At 42.8% G+C, this 19,649-nt stretch overlaps 1 protein-coding gene across 2 annotated transcripts; it reads right to left on the bottom strand.

Annotated features, from left to right (window-relative positions):
• Positions 1 to 5,057: 5,057 nt before the first annotated feature.
• Positions 5,058 to 19,118, bottom strand: LOC145358742 (DNA-directed RNA polymerases I, II, and III subunit RPABC1). 2 transcript variants are annotated; one of them, XM_080212998.1, is made up of 8 exons: positions 18,999 to 19,118; positions 16,148 to 16,322; positions 15,293 to 15,408; positions 12,785 to 12,865; positions 9,779 to 9,837; positions 7,307 to 7,385; positions 7,140 to 7,213; positions 5,058 to 5,196 (listed from the first exon to the last, which is right to left on the bottom strand). In XM_080212998.1, exons 1-7 carry the CDS (start codon positions 19,053 to 19,055, stop codon positions 7,148 to 7,150), a joined length of 633 nt encoding a protein of 210 aa, XP_080069124.1. In that variant the 5' UTR covers positions 19,056 to 19,118; the 3' UTR covers positions 5,058 to 5,196; positions 7,140 to 7,147. The 2 variants fall into 2 exon arrangements, with proteins under 2 accessions (XP_080069124.1, XP_080069125.1); XM_080212999.1 differs by lacking the exon at positions 5,058 to 5,196 and adding an exon at positions 5,516 to 5,591.
• Positions 19,119 to 19,649: the final 531 nt, after the last annotated feature.

Here is a 19,649-nt window from a genome sequence, read left to right as displayed (position 1 = left end):
TTTGGACTGTGGAAGGAAACTGAAGCATCCGGAGGAAACCCATACAGACATGGGGAGAACGTGCAGACTCCGCACAGACAGTGACCCAAGGCAGGAATTGAACCCGGGTCCCTAGCACTGTGAGGCAACAGTGCTAACCACTGTGCCAGAGAAATAAATAGCACAATGTAAGACCCAGATGAAGAAGTCACCAAACAAATTAAAAGTTCAAAAGACTTTTGGAATGGACAAACTGGCTCTCATCTCTAATGGAGTTTACAAAATAGGATAAATCTCAGCAGGTTTAAGAGTAATTATATATCTATTGCACTTCCTAAAGAGCCTGGAGCAACTGAACATGAACTCCACTATCAGTCACATCACCAAGATCCTTCCTCGAGTACTGATTAATAGGGGCTGAAACATGATAAAACTAGAAATTTAAGCTTTTCATTGTGGATTTATAGAAGATAAAGGAATAAGAAATGTTACATTCATGGTTCGCATATGACTAGAAAGAGCCAAAGAGATGAAAAAAAAAATGTTCATCCGTTTTATTGATGAGGGTGAGGCATTTGATAGGGTGAAACATGGCAAACTGGTGTGAAATACTCTTGACCCGAATGGCAAAGATTTTAAGAATGATAAGAAATCTTTATTGAGAACACACAACAAAATTGAGAATACTTGAATCAGACAGGTGTATTTTCCCTCCAGATTTACTTAGCTTGTATAGCAAAATATTCTTGGAAAGATTGAGGTCCATTCTGGGTCAATGTGTCACTGTTCTTATCACTGACTCTCAAATGATGCTGCAAGGTTCTGATTTGGAATGTGAGAATAAGAGTGAACATAATTTGTAAGGAAACAAAATGCCTGGTAGCGTCCAACAAGAAAATCACACCAGAATGTCAGCTCACAGTGAAGATTGAAACGATAAAAGGGGTAGACAAATGTTGTTACAAATGGTGTAAGGGATAACAGATTCCGTTAGATAAAAGATTTGTTCATAAATGGGCCATTCTCGAGTTGGCAAAATATACTGGGTGGAGTGCCACAGGGTTGAGTGTTTAGGCCTCAACTTTTTACAATCTATATTAGTGACTTAGATGATGGGAACAAACATATGGTTGCTAAATTTGTTGATGACACAAAGATAGGAAGGAAAGCAATAAAAATGCTGAAAAAACTCTGCAGGTCTGGGAAACAAGAGTTAATGTTTTGAGTCTGTATGACTTTATTATTGTCACATGTATTAATATACAGTGTATTGTTTCTTGCGCGCTATACAAAGCATACCGTGCATAGAGGAGATGAGAGTGCAGAATATAGTGTTATAGTCATAGCTAGGGTGTAGAGAAAGATGAACTTAATGCAAGGTAAGTCTATGCAAAAGTCTGACAGCAACAGGCAAGAAGCTGTGCTCAAGTCAGTTGGTACATGACCTCAGACTTATGTATCTTTCTCCTGAAGGAAGAAAGTGGACGAGAGAATGTCTGGGGTGTGTGGGGTCCTTACTTATACTGGCTGCTTTGCCAAGGCAGTGGGAAGTATAGACAGAGTCAATGGATGGGAGGTTAGTTTGAATGATGGATTGGGCTACATTCACAACCTTTTATAGTTCCTTGTGGTCTTGGGCAGAACAGGAGCCATGCCAAACTATGGAGATGTATTTCAAAAGCTGAAAAAGTTATGATCAGCTTCGGCCTTTTGGCTAAGATCAAGTGTAATATCGACATGCTGTGTTTGGTTCAAGTCATTAGGTTACATTTTAGCTTCATTTGAAGCAATTTTTAAAAGCAGCATCTTGGCTTTTTGGCTAAGATGCAAATGAGGTAAGCCTTGGAGGAGGAGCTATACTTACTCCAGTCAGTTTGGATCATGTAGATCAAGGTGAGAAACCTGTCTTGTCAGCTTGGATCGAGAATGTCTCAACTTGTTGAGACTCTGAATTGGACTTGATTTGATTGAATTGGAATGAAAACAAAAACAAAAAAAGCTTCAGATTTGGCGTGGATACAAAACTGAAAATCCTGGAATGCATCACTTCAATTCTGACATACAGAAGTGAGTGTTGGATAATCAGTGAAGAACAGAGGCCACAGTGAATAATTCAGATTTCTTGGACAAGTCACTACATATGAAGAGATGCTAATAAAATCTGAGATTAAAAGAACTCTGATCAAGATCAGGGAGAGTCAGCCAAAGTTACAACACGTAACAAACCATGATTTTGAAAGTCTGATGAGGAAGATCAATGGAAAAAGAGCAAGATAGACAAAGGCAGATCATTTTAAACAGTCTTTCAAATGGGATAAAGGTACTCAACAACGAAGATGAGAGCAAGGTTAATGTAGATCCATGGTCAGCAACTTGCATACCTGAAGAGTGATTTATAGCTCTTCCCACCAAAAAGAGGCTGGTTAGGGTGAACGTTGGACCCTTAGAGGATGAGAAGGGGGACTTAGTGGTAGGGGATGGGGATATGGCTGAGGTCTTGAATAACTTTTTTGTGTCAGTCTTCACGGAGGAGGACGTGAATAATTTGCCGGATGTTAGAGATGGAAAGGTGGTAGGACTGGAGGGTCTCAATGACATTACTGTTACTAGAGAGGCGGTGCTCGACAGACTGGAGGGACTGATTGTGGACAAGTCCCCAGGACCAGATGGAATGCATCCGAGGGTTCTGAAAGAAATGGCGGAGGTGACAGTGGATGCCTTGGTGGTTATTTTCCAGACGTCGCTGGATTCCGGGGAAGTGCCGGAAGATTGGAAAACGGCTAATGTTACGCGGTTGTTTAAAAAGGGTGCCAGGCAAAAGGCAGGGAATTATAGGCCGGTTAGTTTAACGTCTGTTGTAGGTAAAATGTTAGAATCCATCATCAAGGAGGAAATAGCGAGGCATCTTGAGGGAAATTGCTTGATAGAGCAGATGCAGCACGGTTTCGTTAAAAGGAAGTCATGTCTGACAAATTTACTGGTGTTCTATGAGGATGTGTCTAGGGCGGTGGATGTGTCAGAAGGCGTTTGACAAGGTACCTCACAAGAGGTTATTGCAGAAGGTCAGGGGGCATGGAGTTGGGGATAGGGTGTTAGCGTGGATAGAGGATTGGTTGTCAAATAGGAGGCAGAGAGTGGGGGTCAATGGGTGCTATTTGGATTGGAGGTTGGTGACTAGTGGAGTGCCCCAGGGGTCAGTGCTGGGGCCTCAGCTATTTACCATTTATATAGATGATCTGGAGGAGGGAACCGAGTGTATGGTGTCGAAATTTGCTGATGACACCAAGATTGGTGGAAAGGCAAATTGTGCGGAGGGTGTGGAGAGTCTACAGAAGGATCTAGATAGGCTGGGCGAATGGGCCAGGAAATGGCAAATGGAATTTAATGTTGGCAAGTGCGAGGTGGTCCACTTTGGTAGGAATAATGGTAGGAAGGATTATTACTTACGTGGCGAAAAACTGCAGCAGGCGACGGTGCAGAGGGACCTCGGGGTCCTTGTGCATGAGTCGCAAAAACCCAGCTTGCAGGTGCAGCAGGTGGTCAGGAAGGCGAATGGGATGCTGGCCTTCATAGCGAGGGGGATTGAATATAAAAGTAGGGAGGTCTTGCTGCGGCTGTATAGGACATTGGTGAGGCCGCAGCTGGAGTACTGTGTGCAGTTTTGGGCGCCGTACTTACGCAAGGATATTTTGGCCTCGGAGGGAGTGCAGAGGTTTACTAGGCTGATGCCGGAGTTGAGGGGGTTGAGCTATGAGGAGAGGCTGAATAAACTAGGCTTGTACTCATTAGAGTTTAGAAGAATGAGGGGAGATCTCATTGAGACATATAAGATGATGAATGGGATGGATAGGATAGAGGTGGAGAGACTCTTCCTGCTCAGAGAGGACAGTAGGACTAGGGGGCACAGCCTCAAGATAAAGGGGGGTGCGGTTTAGAATGGAGTTGAGGAAGAATTTCTTCACTCAAAGGGTGGTGAATCTCTGGAATTCTCTGCCTGTTGAAGTGGTGGAGGCTACCTCGCTAAATATTTTTAAGAAGCGGGTTGATGGGTTTTTGATAAGAGAGGGGATTAAGGGTTTTGGGGAGAGGGCGGGAATGTGGAACTGAGCCACGACAGATCAGCCATGATCTTATTGAATGGCGGGGCAGGCTCAAAGGGCTAGATGGCCTACTCCTGCTCCTATTTCTTATGTTCTCTCCCCAAACATGTCCATGCTTGTGTTTGTGCTTCACTCAGATACTTATAAATCAAATATCAGCGTTAAAATATTTAATCTGACAGTGCTGGTGCTTTTGTATATTTTTCTGATGAAAGATCATAGGCCTGAAATGTAAATTAGCATGGCCTCAAGTAGGTGACTGGACTCCTTTTGTGTTGTAATAATCCCAAGACATGTATCCAAAATACAACTAAATTTGAAAGCTGTACAACTCCCAAAGGGTACTAGCTACTGCTTCCTGCATGGTGCTGCATTAATCAAAAATAAGTTAGACTTCCTATTTCACCAAAGATATTTAAAGGACAGCAGGCCATTTGGTATTAGTTCTTTGCAATAGTAATCCAAAACTAATCCTATTACCCTTACCCTTCACCATTGCCCTGTATTGCTGCAAAGTATTTGAATCAAATTGTTTCATCTCCATAGCCCTTCAAGAACTATGCATTCCAACTCCAGCCTCTTGTACAATCCTCCACTCCTTTATGTGCCTTCAGCAATCTAGGTCCCAAGCTCTGAAAGTTTGTCTGATTATGCTCCAATGAAGCATGTCAATTCTCTATTATAAATAAAAGTTGTATTTCAATATTCACTTTGCTTCAGCTAGTTTCAGTACAAACCATTCCCCGCTACAACTTTGTACAAAGAAACTTTTCCCAATTTGTCCCCTCATTCTCTTAATGACCACTGTAAGTTGTTGGCCCTAGTTTCCAACTCGGAAACAATCTATTCTGAATCAATGTCTCAAACCCCTTCTAATTAGGGAAGAGCAAAAACGTGTGCGCGGGTAGCAGGTTTCTGCTGCTCAGTAAGTACTGATCAACAAAAATTCTAACACTTAGGCAAAAAATGAGACTTAGAGATTTATAAATAGTTTATTTAAAAAAAAACTGGCTAAGTGAACTGAAAGGACCACCCTTTGCCCCAGTTCAGAATCAGTAAAAAAAAAAGCAGCAAAAGCTTGAAGCTTGGTTTTCTTCGATCATTGTAATTTTCATATCTAAAGAAATAAAAAAAAGAGAAAGGTTACTGAGTTGCCTTTCCTTTACATTTGACATCCGAATTTAAACTCACTTTAATTTTAGTCAAAAGAGGCATGAGTTAGGGGCAATTTAGCATGGCCAATCCATCTAGGTGTCAGGGGGACTAGCTGGGATAAATACATAGGATTATGGGAATAGGGATGGTGGTCGGTACAGACTCGATGGGCCAAACGGCTTCCTTTTGCATTGTAGGAGAAAATTCTATAGTTACTTAGAAGCAATTAATGGATACATGTGTAAAATTACATTCAATTAAAAGTCAACTTTTCAGCATTCCAAAAGGAGGTAAATATATTTCATACCCCCTTGAATCAATAGATTGTGTCTAGACTTTCTGATGTTACAGCTGAATCTGATTGAATGAAGCAAGATGAATTCCAAAATTAGGATCAGACTAAATCAACTGTGGGAACATTTATGCATCCATTTAGCACAGGGACTACTTCATCTTTACTCTTCTATTAAAGGGAAGCATCCATGAAGACGGCAAGTTTGAAGTTCTGAAGCATTTCTATTTACCTGTTAGTTTTAGAAGTTTGGTTCAGATTATCAATGATGAACCTAAGCCTGGTGAAACTCTTGCTTTTCTATTATCCAAAGTCTGGGCAGTTATGCAAAGACTGGTGTCAACACTATCAAAATGGATATAGTAATAAGGTTTTGACTGACTTGTAAACAATGATGCATTACTGGACATTACTTGTGTAAATACAGTCCAATTTCAAGGGTGTGAACAATCGCTTACAGAAGTAGGCTTTTATGTGGATGGAGCATGAGAGGAACATCTAGTTAACGTCTAGAATTGCAACATTTCGGTCAACCCCGCTATATGATAAAACATGCCACACACAAGTGCCATTGAGTGGAAGATTTAGATCACAGGACAATTTTACAGGCTTTCAATTTACTTTATACACAAGTGTTCCTAATTTTGCATGTAAAGACAGTATTAAGGCAGACAAGTGACAGTGGACTTTATTGTATGGGAATTGGAGTAGAAGAATAAGGAAGTCCTGCTACAATTGTAGAGGTTTTGGTGAGACCACGCAACTGTACTGTCTCTGATCTAAGGTCAGCATGGTGGAACAGTGGTTAGCACTGCTGCTTCACAGCACCAGGGACCCGAGTTTGATTTCTAGCTTGGGTTATTGTCTTTGAGGAGTTTTCATGTTCTCCCTGTGTCTCCGTGGGTTTTCTTCGGGTGCTCTGGTTTCCTCCCACATTCCGAAAGACATGCTGGTTAGGTGCATTGACCATGCTAAATTCTCCCTCAGTGTACCCGAACAGGCACCGGAGTGCGGCGACTAGGGGATTGTCACAGTAACTTTATTGCACGTGACATTATTAAATAAACTTTAAACTTTAGATTTACTTTGGAGGTGGTACAGAAAAGACTCCCTGACTTGGTTCCTGGAACGAGGGGGATTGTCTCATGTTGGGAAGCTGAGTAAATCGGGCCTATACTTTTTGGGAGTTTAGAAGAATGAGAATTAATCTTTTCCAACATACAACATAATAAAGGAGTTTGGACAAGTTAGACAAGAGGTTTTTCCACTAGCTAAGGAATCTAGAACAAGTGCAGGAGTGGATAAACTCAGATAAAGGGGTTGACCATTTAAGATTGAGAGAAGGGGAAATGTCTTTACTCAGAGGATTGTAAATCCTTAGAATTCACTGCCCCAGAGAGCTGCGAATGTTCCAATATTGAATATATTCAAGACCGAGATAGACTGATTTTTGATGAGGAATGGGCTGCTTTTGAGACGGATAGAATATAGTTTTGTAATCTTTATTTCCACTGGCTTTTTTCCACGATTACAAATACCTGTGGTATATAGGGAGCAACCAGCACAAGACGTAAAATAGGGACATATGTCAAATATTGTTCAAGGATACTTACAGTATATTTCACTGTACAAGTCTGTAGGTGATGTACCTTCCTGCAGTCTCACTAGGTCTTATAATCTTAACCACCTATAACAGAAAAAGAGTTCCACTCGAATGTCTCATACCAATAGCAATGATAGACGTGTTGATTCAAGAATCGTACAACGTATTGCAACAAACCTGTCCTCTCTTCAATCCAAAGTATCGTGCCACAGGATCACCTGCTTGTATTCTTGGCAATTGGCTCTCCTTTAATTTACTGGTAAGCATACTTAAGGCATATAATAGCTTAGCAAAATGCAGATATTCAGCAATTTTTTTTGAACCAACAGGCAAACTTCCATTGCATTATAATAATATTCCCTGTCATGTTAAAAAATGTAAAATAACAACACTCTCAGCTATAGCATAATCAGGAAATTAACTTAATTTGAAGCTAATTGCCTTACCCTGAGCATAATGTCTCATCATTTCTACAGAACTACCAGGAAAGCTGATATTAAGTTATCTCAGAGAGTAACTATGTCCATTACAGCAGATACTAAAAGTTGGGTTTGGATGGAGCATTTCTGCTAACACGTTTTTCATTCCTCCAAAAACTAAAGGAAAGTTTTGTCTGTAGGCAACAAGGTACGCTGCCAGTTTAGCAAATTCATCCAAGCTCTAACTTGCAATCTTAAAGCATCTGTAATGCAATAACATGTCCCAAAATGCTTCATTAAAGTGAATTTATAAAGAAAGGAAAGAAAGTGTAGTGGTGGAAAAAAAGCCAGGATTGTGGCAAGACAAAAATCCAAGTGTTAGGTTTCAAAAAGGCTTTTGAAACAGGAGAATGGTAGCAGGCAAGGGACTTAAAAATGCTCACAAAGCACAAGGTTGAGGCAGCTGAAGATGCAATGGCAGGATTGGGGTGCAAAGCAAGTCAGTTGGAGCAATGGAGATTGTGTCTTGGATCGCATGAAGTGTGCAGAGACATGTGGTGAGGTACCACGCTCGCAAGCGACTCCAAAGATTCTGAAATCAGTCTACGGGGAGATGGGGAGCTAATGATGAGGACAGGGGTGCTTGGTGGCAGATCTTAATGTAGTACAGGATGTAGATAACAGAACTTTGATCAAACCGCAATTTGTGAAGCCAGTAGGAATTGTGGCGAAGGCGATTGAGTCACAAATCACAGATCAAGGTTTCAGCAGTGGTACAACTTTAAATGAAATGTTTAGCGAATCAGATTTTCCCATTACAACTAATGCAAAAGGTTTAGTAGGACCTGCCCTAGAGAAAATAAAACACGAACCCTGCAAGTTTATTTAATACTACACATAACCAAATTCCTTTACAAAAATAAGATTATGCTGACTGTTCCTATTTGCCTCTTGCTCTTCACCTCTGCCCAGCCCTATGCTGATCATGCTCCCTAACCTTCCCAGTCAGTGGGGAGCCTCCTGCTTCCCTCTCCCAAACTTCACCATAAATGAAGATACAGGAGATAGAACAACAAGGTGCAGGAAGCAACCTACAGACTGAGAGCAGCTGTAGGGTCCAAGAGGTAAGCCACAAGCTGGGGCACAGGAGGGTTAAAGGCCACTCCAAAATGGTGTCGATTGGGGTCATGTGACCCTACATGACAGCAAGTGCAAAACAACGTTAATGCATATCCACAGTGCGAAATGCAAATACCAACCCCATTAAAAATACAACGTTAAATCAAAAATGACTAAAGCAAGGCAAGTTAAAGTGAGGACTGTATTTAAAATGTGGAGCTGCTTACTGTTCAAGGGGAGCAGAGATGGGAAAGATAGGACAGAGATGTAATTGAGCACACAGAAGAAAATGTGATCCACAATTTGATTTTTGCTAAGGGAGCAGCAGTGCAAGAACTGACCTGAGTTTAGTTGAGTTAGGAATGGGAAAATTGCTCAGTCTTGACCCACTATTCAATGATTAAGATTGGAAGTGAAATCAATAACTGCCTTGTCCTGGTGTGACCATTTATCCAGTCAGTGCTTCTGCTCAAGACTGACATCACTTGACAAGAATAAAAGGCACTTGATCAAGATAGCAGAAAGGATTGCATCAAAACATCCGCCAATCAGGGGTCTACACTTTCGAAGGGGAAGGACGGAGAGAAAATAAGTATTGAAAATGCTCCGGTTTCAAAATCCACTTCACATGGTAAGTTCAAAGTCTTAGCCTTGCTTTAAAGAGAAGCACCACGCTCTGGTGAAATGTTCCGAGGAGAGGGGGCACAGTGTGTCTCTTGGATTGTGGGAAAGCAGGATTTACCACAAGTTCCTGCTTAGAAGTTCTAGGAACAGTGCTCAATATGTAGTCTGGGATCACTGGGGTGCTACAAGAGGGAAAATAAGAAACAGTAGCACGTCAGAGGTTATGAAAGGGCAGCACAAAGACCAACTTTACACAGTAAACCTGTATGCAAATGAGACTTTTAAACATCCTGTAAGTGCAAACAGAATAAGAATCAAACCTCAGTCACTGTATTGTGCTAAAGTTCAAATCTCAAGTTGCTTTGTTTCTCACACTGTTGGTATAGCTTATAGAAAGGCAATTTTAATACAGCACAGAAAAAACAGATTTACCATCAATTGAAACATTAGAAATATTTGTTTAATATAACATATCAGGAAAGGATACTATCGTGCCAGCAGCTCTGTGACTTCCTCCTTGGTCATGACGATGTGCTCTGGAACAAGCTAATGTACATAATTGGATTAAATTCATTTACAGAAACAGGGTTTGCTGGAGGAAGCCTGACAGCATAGTTTACATATTCTGTTCCCATTTCTTTAAAACTAAATTTCCAATGGATACCTAATTATATCAATAGAAAGACTAGTTACTTAAACTACATTCCATACAAGTTCATTTGGTCATGGCTGGGGGAGTGAATAACTATTGCAATTTCACATCTCTAAATTTACTTTTTTTAAAACTCAAACATTTAAAACGCTCAGCTTATATAAATATAACCCAAATTAGAATTGACATGTTTACTCCAAACTGTCTTTCCTCCCTTTTTATGAGATCATCTCACTATTTTCTGTGTTGTAAAATTGTGATGTGGAGATGTCGGCATTGGACTGGGGTAAGCACAGTAAGAAGTCTCAACACCAGGTTAAAGTCCAACAGGCTTATGTGGCAGCACAAGTTTTCGGAGCATTGCCCCTTCATCAGGTGAGTGGGAGTTCTATTCACAATCAGGGCATATATAGACACAAACTCAATTTACAAGATAATGGTTGGAATGTGAGTCTTTACAGATAATGAAGTCTTAAAGAAACAGTCAATGAGAGTGGAGAGGGTCAAGCACAAGTTAAAGAGGTGTGCATTGTCTCCAGCCAGGGCAGTTAGTGAGATTTTGCGAGCCCAGGCCAAGATCCAGTTGAGGCCATCCTTATGTATGCGGAACTTGGCTATCAGTTTCTACTCAGCGATTCTGTTTTGTCGTGAAGCCACCTAGGAGAATGCTTACCTGAAGATCAGAGGCTGAATGCCCATCACTGCTGAAATGTTCCCCGACTGGAAGGGAACACTCCTGCCTGGAGTGGTGATTGTCAAGCGGTGTTCGTCAAGCGGTGTTCATTCATTTGTTGTCGTAGTGTCTGCAAGGTCTCCCCAATGTACCATGCCTCGGGACATCTTTTCCTGCAGCGTATCAGGTAGACAACATTGGCCAAGCCACAAAAATATGTACTGTGTACCTGGTGGATGGTGTTCTCACGTGACATGATGGCATCCATGTCGATAATCCAGCATGTCTTCTAGAGGTTGCTGTAGCATGGTCGTGTGGTGTTGTGGTCCTGTTCTCCTGAAGGCTGGGTAGTTTGCTGCGGACAACGGTCTGTTTGAGGTTGTGCGGTTGTTTGAAGGCAAGAAATGGGGCTGTGGGGATGGCCTTGGCGAAATGTTCATCTTCATTGATGACATGTTGAAGGCTCTGGAGAAGATGCCGTAGCTTCTCTGCTCCGGGGAAATTCTGGATGAAAAAGGGTACTCTGTCTGCCGTGTCCCGTATTTGTCTTCTGAGGAGGTCGGTGCAGTTTTCCACTGTGGCACATCAGAACTGTCGATCGATGAGCCAAGCGCCACATTTTGTTCTTATGAGGGCGTCTTTCAGCATCTGTAGGTGTCTATTGTAATCCTCCTCATCTGAGCAAATCCTGTGTATCCTAGGGCTTGTCCTAGAGGATGGCTTCTTTAACGTGTTTAGGATGGAAGCTGGAGAAGTGGAGCATTATGAGGTTATTCATGGGCTTGCGGTACAGTAAAGTCCTTGATGGAGATGCGTACGTCCAAGAACGCAACCGATTCCAGAGAGTAGTCCATGGTGAGTCTGATGGTGGGATGACACTTGTTGATGTCATCATATAGTTGTTTCAATGATTGTTTGCCGTAAGACCAAAGGAAGAAAATGTCATCCATGTATCTAGTGTATAGCATCAGTTGAAGGTCCTGTGCGGTGAAAAGGCCTTGTAAATTGAGTTTGTGCCAATATATGCCCTGCTTGTGAACAACTCCCACTCATCTGATGAAGGGGCAATGCTCCAAAAGCTTGTGCTGCCAAATAAACCTGTTGGACTTTAACCTGGTGTTGAGAGACTTCTTACTAGTAAAATTGTTTCAGGTAACCAAAAGGTTTTCACTTTCATGCACTCTAGGGCATTTGTATTATAGCCAATCAATTGGGTATGGTTCTCACAATCTTACTGGGAACTGGATGCATCAGAAGAACCTCTCTTGTTGAGAGACATTTTGACTTTAGTGAAAGGTTCACCAAAATTCAATGGTATTGGACCAGCATTTCTCCCAGTTTCAGAACTTCGTGCTAGGCCAGTACTTTCATTACTAAAGTACTACATAGCACCAAGAATTCTTATTTCTTAAAAAAAAATCAGCGCAAGTAAAAATGTGACTGAAACAATAAAACTTATTCTATTTGCATAAGACTTATGCACCTGGTTTGTACAATATTTCATAGAATCCTACAGTGCAGAAGGAAGCCATTTGGCCCATCGAGTCTGCACTGACCACATTCCCACACAGGCCCTGTCCTCACAACTCTACACATTTACCCTAGCTAGTCCCCCTGATACTAAGGGGCAATTTCACATGGCCAATCCACCTAGCGCGCACATCTTTAGACTGTGGTAGGAAACCGGAGCATCTGGAGGAAACCCAAACATGGGGAGAATGTGTAAACTCCACACAGACAGACACCCAAGCCGGGAAATGAACCTGGGTACCTGGTGCTGTGAAGCAGCAGTGCTAACCACTGTGCCACCCTGTAGAACTTGTGTAGAGCATTTGAAGACAATACAAAGGCTTTCAACGTTTTCTGACTTTATTTAAAAAACAGCATTCTGCTGGGCAAGTAGCAAATTTTTGGTTGCGAGAAACTAAATACCCTTGATTTGCATTTGCTTGGTTCTGCCTTTCAAAGGTTACATTAGGACCCATCACACACATCTTAAAGGGATAATGAACTGGAATTGACTTGATTAAATGGGTCTTACTGCATTTTTAAAAATGAAACTAGATACAGTTAGGTTAAACCTCTCAATGCATGTACACCTCTGTTGCCCAACACTGCTTATGGCGTCTTTACTCTTCAAACTCACAGAAAGGCTTTTCCAAACTCACCTCATGTTCTGTAATATTAATTAGGAGCTCCTGCTGCAGGAACTGTTCAAGGATATACTTAGGAGCCATGTCAACAAGAGACTGGATAAAAATAAGAAATCAAATAGAAATATTAAGATTTACAAAGTTAAAATATTTTGCTCACATTATATTTTGCTATCAAGAACATTCTGATATAATCTTCAGGTCATGCATCTCACTTCATTTAATGTTTTGGTATTATACACTACTCCACAAAGTAGAAGCAGGCCATCCATCCTCAGAAGACAGGAAAAGTCCTTTCCTGTGGTAAGCACCTCCTCTTGCTTTTTAATAATTTCCCAAAGTGTTAATAAATTCCCGAATTTATTGGAGTTCTATGAGGATGCGTCTAGGGCGGTGGATAGAGGAGAGCCGGTGGATGTGGTCTTTCTTGATTTTCAGAAGGCGTTTGACAAAGTGCCTCACAAGAGGTTATTACAGAAGGTCAGGGGGCATGGAGTTGGGGGTAGGGTGTGAGTGTGGATAGAGGACTGGCTGTCAAATAGGAGGCAGAGAGTGGGGGTCAATGGGTGCTATTTGGATTGGAGGTTGGTGACTAGTGGAGTGCCCCAGGGGTCGGTGCTGGGGCCTCAGCTATTCACCATTTATATAGATGATCGGGAGGAGGGAACCGAGTGTATGGTGTCGAAATTTGCTGATGACACCAAGATTGGTGGAACGGCAAATTGTACAGAGGGTGTGGAGAGTCTGCAGAAGGATCTCGATAGGCTGGGCGAATGGGCCAGGAACTGACAAATGGAATTTAATGTTGGCAAATGTGAGGTTGTCCACTTTGGTAGGAATAATGGTAGGAAGGATTATTACTTACGTGGCGAAAAACTGCAGCATGCGATGGTGCAGAGGGACCTCGGGGTCCTTGTGCATGAGTCGCAAAAACCCAGCCTGCAGGTGCAGCAGGTGGTCAGGAAGGCGAATGGGATGCTGGCCGTCATAGCGAGAGGATTTGAGTATAGGGATGTTTTACTGACATTATATAGGGCGGTGATGAGGCCATACTTGGAGTATTGTGTGCAGTTTTGGTGTCCTTATCTGAGGAAAGGTGTCCTTGCTATTGAGAGAGTAGAGCAAAGGTTTACCAGGCTGATTCCTGGGTCGGCAGGTCTGTCATATGAGGAGAGACTAAACTGGTTAGGATTATATTAGAAACTTATAAAATTTTAACAGGGTTACACAGGATAGGTTCATAAAGAATGTTCCCAAGGTGGGGGAGAGCAGAACTAGGGGTCATAGCTTGAGGATAAGGGGTAAACCTTTCAGAACTGAGGCGAAGAGAAATTTCCGTAGCTCCAGGCTACACCATAGCAATTCTGATTCAGTGCACTGCAACAAACTACCATCAGCACACCTGGAAGATTTGTTTTATTTTTCAGAATTCACTACCACAGAAGGTAGTGGAGGCCAAAACATTGTCTGATTTCAAGAAGAAACTAGATATAGCTCTAGGGAGCAGGGGATATGGGAGGAAGGTGGTGGTGGTGGGTGGGTGGAAAGTCAGGATATTGAATATGATCAGCCATGATCATAATGAATGGCAGAGTAGGCTAAAAGGGTTGAATGGCCTACTGTGCTTCAGGTTTGGGGGTGGTAAGGTAGCATGGTGGTTAGCACTGTTGCCCCATAGCACTAGACACCTGGGTTTGATTCCTGGCTTGGGTCACTGTCTGTGTGGCGTTTGCATGTTCTCCCCATGCCTGCATGGGTTTCCTCCAGGTGCTCTGGTTTCCTCCCATAGTCCAAAGATGTGCAGATTAGGTGAACTGGCTATGCCAAATTCTTCCTCAGTGGATCTGAACAGACACCTGAGTGTGGCACCTAGGGGATTTTCACAGTAATTTTATTGTAGTGTTAATGTAAGCCTACTTATGACTGATAAATAAACTAAGAGTAGCCCAAGAGTAGCAACTTGCAAAACATTCTAACATGCCAAAGGCAAGCAGCAAGAGTGACAGAGATCACTATCCGTAGCTCCAGGCTACACCATAGCAATTCTGATTCAGTGCACTGCAACAAACTACCATCAGCACACCTGGAAGATTTGTTTTATTTTTCACCATCCCATTTGAAGATCTGTTAATTATAAATTTCCAGCTTTTAAAAAATTACTTCAGTGTATTTATTACCCATCCCTGACCAGCCTTGAACTGAGCGCTTTGCTGGGCCATTTCAGAGGGCATCACTGAAGTCACATATAGATCAGACTAGGTAAGGGTGGCATATTTCTTCATAAAGGATATCAGTGAACCAAATGGGTTAGGGTTATGAAATAATCATTAAACTTTTAATTGCAGATTCTTATTGGATTTAGATTTCACCATTCGCTATGGTGGGATTTGAACCCAGATATCCAGAGCACTACCCTGAGTCACTGGATTGCTAGCTGACAATGCCATCACACCACTGCCTCCACCCGAGCCCACAGAAAGAAAATCATTAATAGCAAAAGGCTAATTAAATTTCCACTTTTACCTGTTTTGCTGATGGTGTCATCCCCTGTTGTACCACAATGATGGCTCTGGTAATATTTTCTTCCTGCATGCGTTGACAGTACATTTTAATGGTTTTGATTCCAACTTTTGGTTCCTCTGATAACAAAGGAATAATTTTGTATCAGTCTCAAACATGTCCAGACAGTTCACTTGTTTCAAAAGCAACAATTTGGGTTGTTATTCATCTATTTTATCAAGGCATAGCACACAGTATGACTGGCAAACAAAAGACAATTTATGATTTTTTTTCCTTAAGGGTGATAATTGCACCAAGGTAACTACGTGGACATATGTTGTGGCAGTGGGGGTGGTACCCTGCTAACAACCAACCCCTTGCTCTTGATGGTGACACCCCTCCCCAACAACTGCCAAACTGAAATTCTCACCCAGCCAGCCTTCCCTCGCAATTACTTAACTGCGCCCTAGGTCGCTCAGCGATCCTGGGACTCCAGTGCCGATTCTTCCAACAGCAGCCATGACCACACCAGTGGTGCAGTTGGCCTTCGACTGACTGGCAGATCTGTCAGAATGTGGCTTGGCAGGCCTTTCGGAAACTAGGAGTGAGCGTTCTTCACCATGTTCTGCCCTAGGTGTGAACTCTTGCTAGTAATCTCTCTCTATACAATGAAGGTATCACATTCATGCAGATATCCCTTCTCGCATTCAATCCTGGCTGCGTAACTATAAACTAACATCTGCATCGGCTTATGGTCAACAGTGCTGTCTGTCCCCGTTCCCCAGACTGATGACAATAGTGCTGACTGGCAGGATTACAATTCATTCAATCCCAAAACCGAGAGAAAAAGATAAACCCTAAATAATTCAGTTGGTGTACCTGGAAAGAAAACAAACATCTGGTCAGTGGGGTCATCGTTATGAGCAACGAGCACAGTCAGGTCTGAACGTCGTGGCCGCCCTTCGCTTGGCTTGTCACCAAATTGACCTCTAAATTCTTCCAATGTCTGATCCAATTCATCTTGTGTCACTAAATATCCACGATCGTGGCAAAGCTGTGAATTACAGAAGCATAAGAATTCCTTTTAAGAACCTTTCCCTTGAGATACATTTGTATTTGTCCCATGATCAATCTAAAACCACAGCAGGCATAGCCAATGAAAGAATGTAGAAACTTTTATTTCTGATAGTTTCCACATAAATTCAGAGTCCAACAGCAGCTTTAGTGCAAAGCAGTTGCATATATATGCAGATTGATTCTGGAGCTGATATAATGCTGGTAGGAAGTTGAGATCATCTTTTCTAGAGGACCCAACTTCACTTGAGTCAGTTGTCTGATAGTTAGCATTCCAGCTAACACATATAGAAATTTAAAGTGGTCAAAACTGAGTTTATTTATAAGCAGAGTCAGGACAAATGAGTTATTTGCAGGTTGGAAAACTAGTAGAAGTGCCACAGGAATCAAAACCCCAACTACTGACAAGCTATTGCCATGTCTTGGAAGAAGGGCTAGACAGTGTTGTAACCAAATTTATTGATAATACAAAAATAAGCAGAAAAACAAGTTGTGAGGAGGACAAAGTCTGTAGATGGGGTCACAAGGTAGGTAAAAGATTGGTAGATGAGCATATAATGTAGGAAAGTGCAAGATAAGAGGCAGGAGGAATAGAAAAGCAGATTATTTAAATGGACAGAGGGGGCAGAATGCTGCAGTAGAGATTTGGCAGACCATGAATGTGAAATACAAGATGTTCGCAAGCAACTAGGAAGACAAATGGAATATAGGCCTTTGAGAAGGAGTCTAAAATTAGAGGTCTTTCTACAGATGCACAAAGTATTGGTGGGACTGCACTTACAGTACAAGCACACTAATGATCTCTTTACTTAGCTGGAGATAGGAAAAAGGGCACGGGCTGCAATTGTACAGGGCACTGGTGAGGCCGCAGCTGGAGTACTGTGTGCAGTTTTGGTCGCCGCACTTACGCAAGGATATTTTGGCCTTGGAGGGAGTGCAGAGGAGGTTTGCTAGGCTGATACCGGAGTTGAGGGGGTTCAACTATGAGGAGAGGCTGAATAAACTAGGCTTGTACTCGTTAGAGTTTAGAAGAATGAGGGGAGATCTCATTGAGACATATAAGATGATGAATAGGATGGATAGGATAGAGGTGGAGAGGCTCTTCCCGCTCAGAAAGGACAGTAGGACTAGAGGGCACAGCCTCAAGATAAAGGGGGGACAGTTTAGAACGGAGTTGAGGAGGAACTTTTTCACTCAAAGGGTGGTGAATCTCTGGAATTCTCTGCCCGTTGAAGTGGTGGAGGCTGCCTCGCTAAATATATTTAAGACGCGGGTTGATGGGTTTTTGATAGGCAAGGGGATTAAGGGTTATGGGGAGAGGGCGGGAAAGTGGAACCGAGCCACGACAGATCAGCCATGATCTTACTGAATGGCGGGGCAGGCTCGAAGGGCTAGATGGCCTACTCCTGCTCCTATTTCTTATGTTCTTATGAGGGACAAAGGCAGGAGAAAGGGGTGGCTGTGAAGGGTGAAAGTGAGTAATTGTCAGGGGCAACAGGGTGGGGGGTGCCTGTGACAGGGCAGAGGGGGAGATTGAAGTGGCCAAAGGGGTGGGGGAGGAAGAGAAGATAGGAGATGGGGCAAGTTGGGGGGACGGAAAGAAGAAGATAGGAGAGTAAACAGTAGGAGGTGTGGGTAGTGGTCATTGGCCATGCTAAATTATCCTTCAGGTGTACCCAAATAGGCGCCAGAGTGTGGCAACAAGGGGATTTTCATAGAACTTCACTGCAGTGTTAATGTAAACCTACTTGTGATATTAATATAAATTTTAATTTAATGACCATAAGACACAAGAGCAGAATTAGGCCACTCGGCCCATCGGGTCTGCTCCACCATTCAACCATGGCTGATATGATTCTCATCCCCATTCTCCTGCCTTTTCCCCCGAACCCTTGACCCTTTATCAATCAAAAACCTATCTTTTTCTGTCTTGAAGACACTCAATGACCCGGCCTCCACAGCCTTCTATGGCAAAGAGTTCCACAGATTGGGCGGCATAGTAGCACAGTGGTTAGCACTGTTGAGTCACACCTCCAGGGTCCTGGGTTTGATTCCCAGCTGGGGTCATTGTGCAAACTCCACACAGACATTCTCCTCATGTCTGCGTGGGTTTCCTCCAGGTGCTCTGGTTTCCTCCCACAGTCCAAAGATGTGCGAGTTAGGTTGATTGGCTATGCTAAAATTGCCCCTTAGTGTCCTGACTTGCGTAGTTTAGAGGGATTAAAGGGTAAATATATAGGGATAAGGGAGCAGGGCCTGGGTGGGATTGTGGTCAGTGCAGGCTCGATGGGCCAAATGGCCTCTTTCTGCACTGTAGGGTTTCTATGATTCTATGAGATTCACCACTCTCTGGCTGATGAAATTTCTTCTCATCTCTGTTTTAAAGGATCATTCCTTTAGCCTGAGGTTGTGCCCTCTGGTTCTAGTCTTTCCTACTAACAGAAGCATCCGCTCCATGACCACTCTATCTAGGCCTCGCAGTATCCTGTAAGTTTTAATAAGATTCCACCCCTCCTTACCATCCTCCTAAACTCCAACGAGCACAGACCCAGACAGTTACCCAGTAGTGGTAACACCCCATCACTCGTCTTCCTCCCCCTGCTCACACTGAGCTTGCTTTAAGATCTCCGGGCCGCGCTCTTTCCCTCTGGCCCACCTGCATGATAGTTTTGCGGATCTTCCATAGTCGGTAAGTTTCCTCCTCATCATCCATCGCTCGGTCCCGGCCTGTCAGCCAGCCCCTCGCTCGCGCCGCTTTGTTACGTTGTTTCCGGTCGCGCTGTAATGTGACGCCATACCCGCTCCTGCATAACTTGTGACGTCAACACCACAGTCACTCACGACAGACCCATCTACGCATGCGCATTTGCGCTAGCACAACGCCTAAGGGCGCATGCGTGGTTGTGCCTTCCAGTGGAGCAGGACGTAGGCAAGTGGAATATAAAATGGCGGAAAGCTGCCTGATGATGGTTTTATTTCCTTCGCATTAGTTTGCTATTACTGATTATAGTATTTTCCTCTGCGAAATCTCAACTTGGCGCGATGATATTTAGTTTAACTTTGTTTAGTCATTACATTTCATACTCTTTAGCCTCCTGATTGCCATTCTGGATATAACATAAGAAATAAGTGGAGGCCATTCAGCCCATCGAGCCTGCTCCATCAGTTAGTACGATCAAAGCTGACCTTCTATCCCAGCTGCACTTTCCCACACTATCCTCAAACGCCTAATTTACTTAATACACGACATCTAATACATTAACTTACAGAGCCACCCTTTCACCAATTCCTAATTTTCTGTCTTCCT

This window comes from Carcharhinus amblyrhynchos, chromosome 26 (assembly GCF_965287045.1).
Source record: "Carcharhinus amblyrhynchos chromosome 26, sCarAmb.v2.hapA, whole genome shotgun sequence".
NCBI lineage: Eukaryota > Metazoa > Chordata > Chondrichthyes > Carcharhiniformes > Carcharhinidae > Carcharhinus > Carcharhinus amblyrhynchos.
Note: the sequence above shows the minus strand (reverse complement) of the source record. Positions and strands in the feature narration are given on the sequence as shown.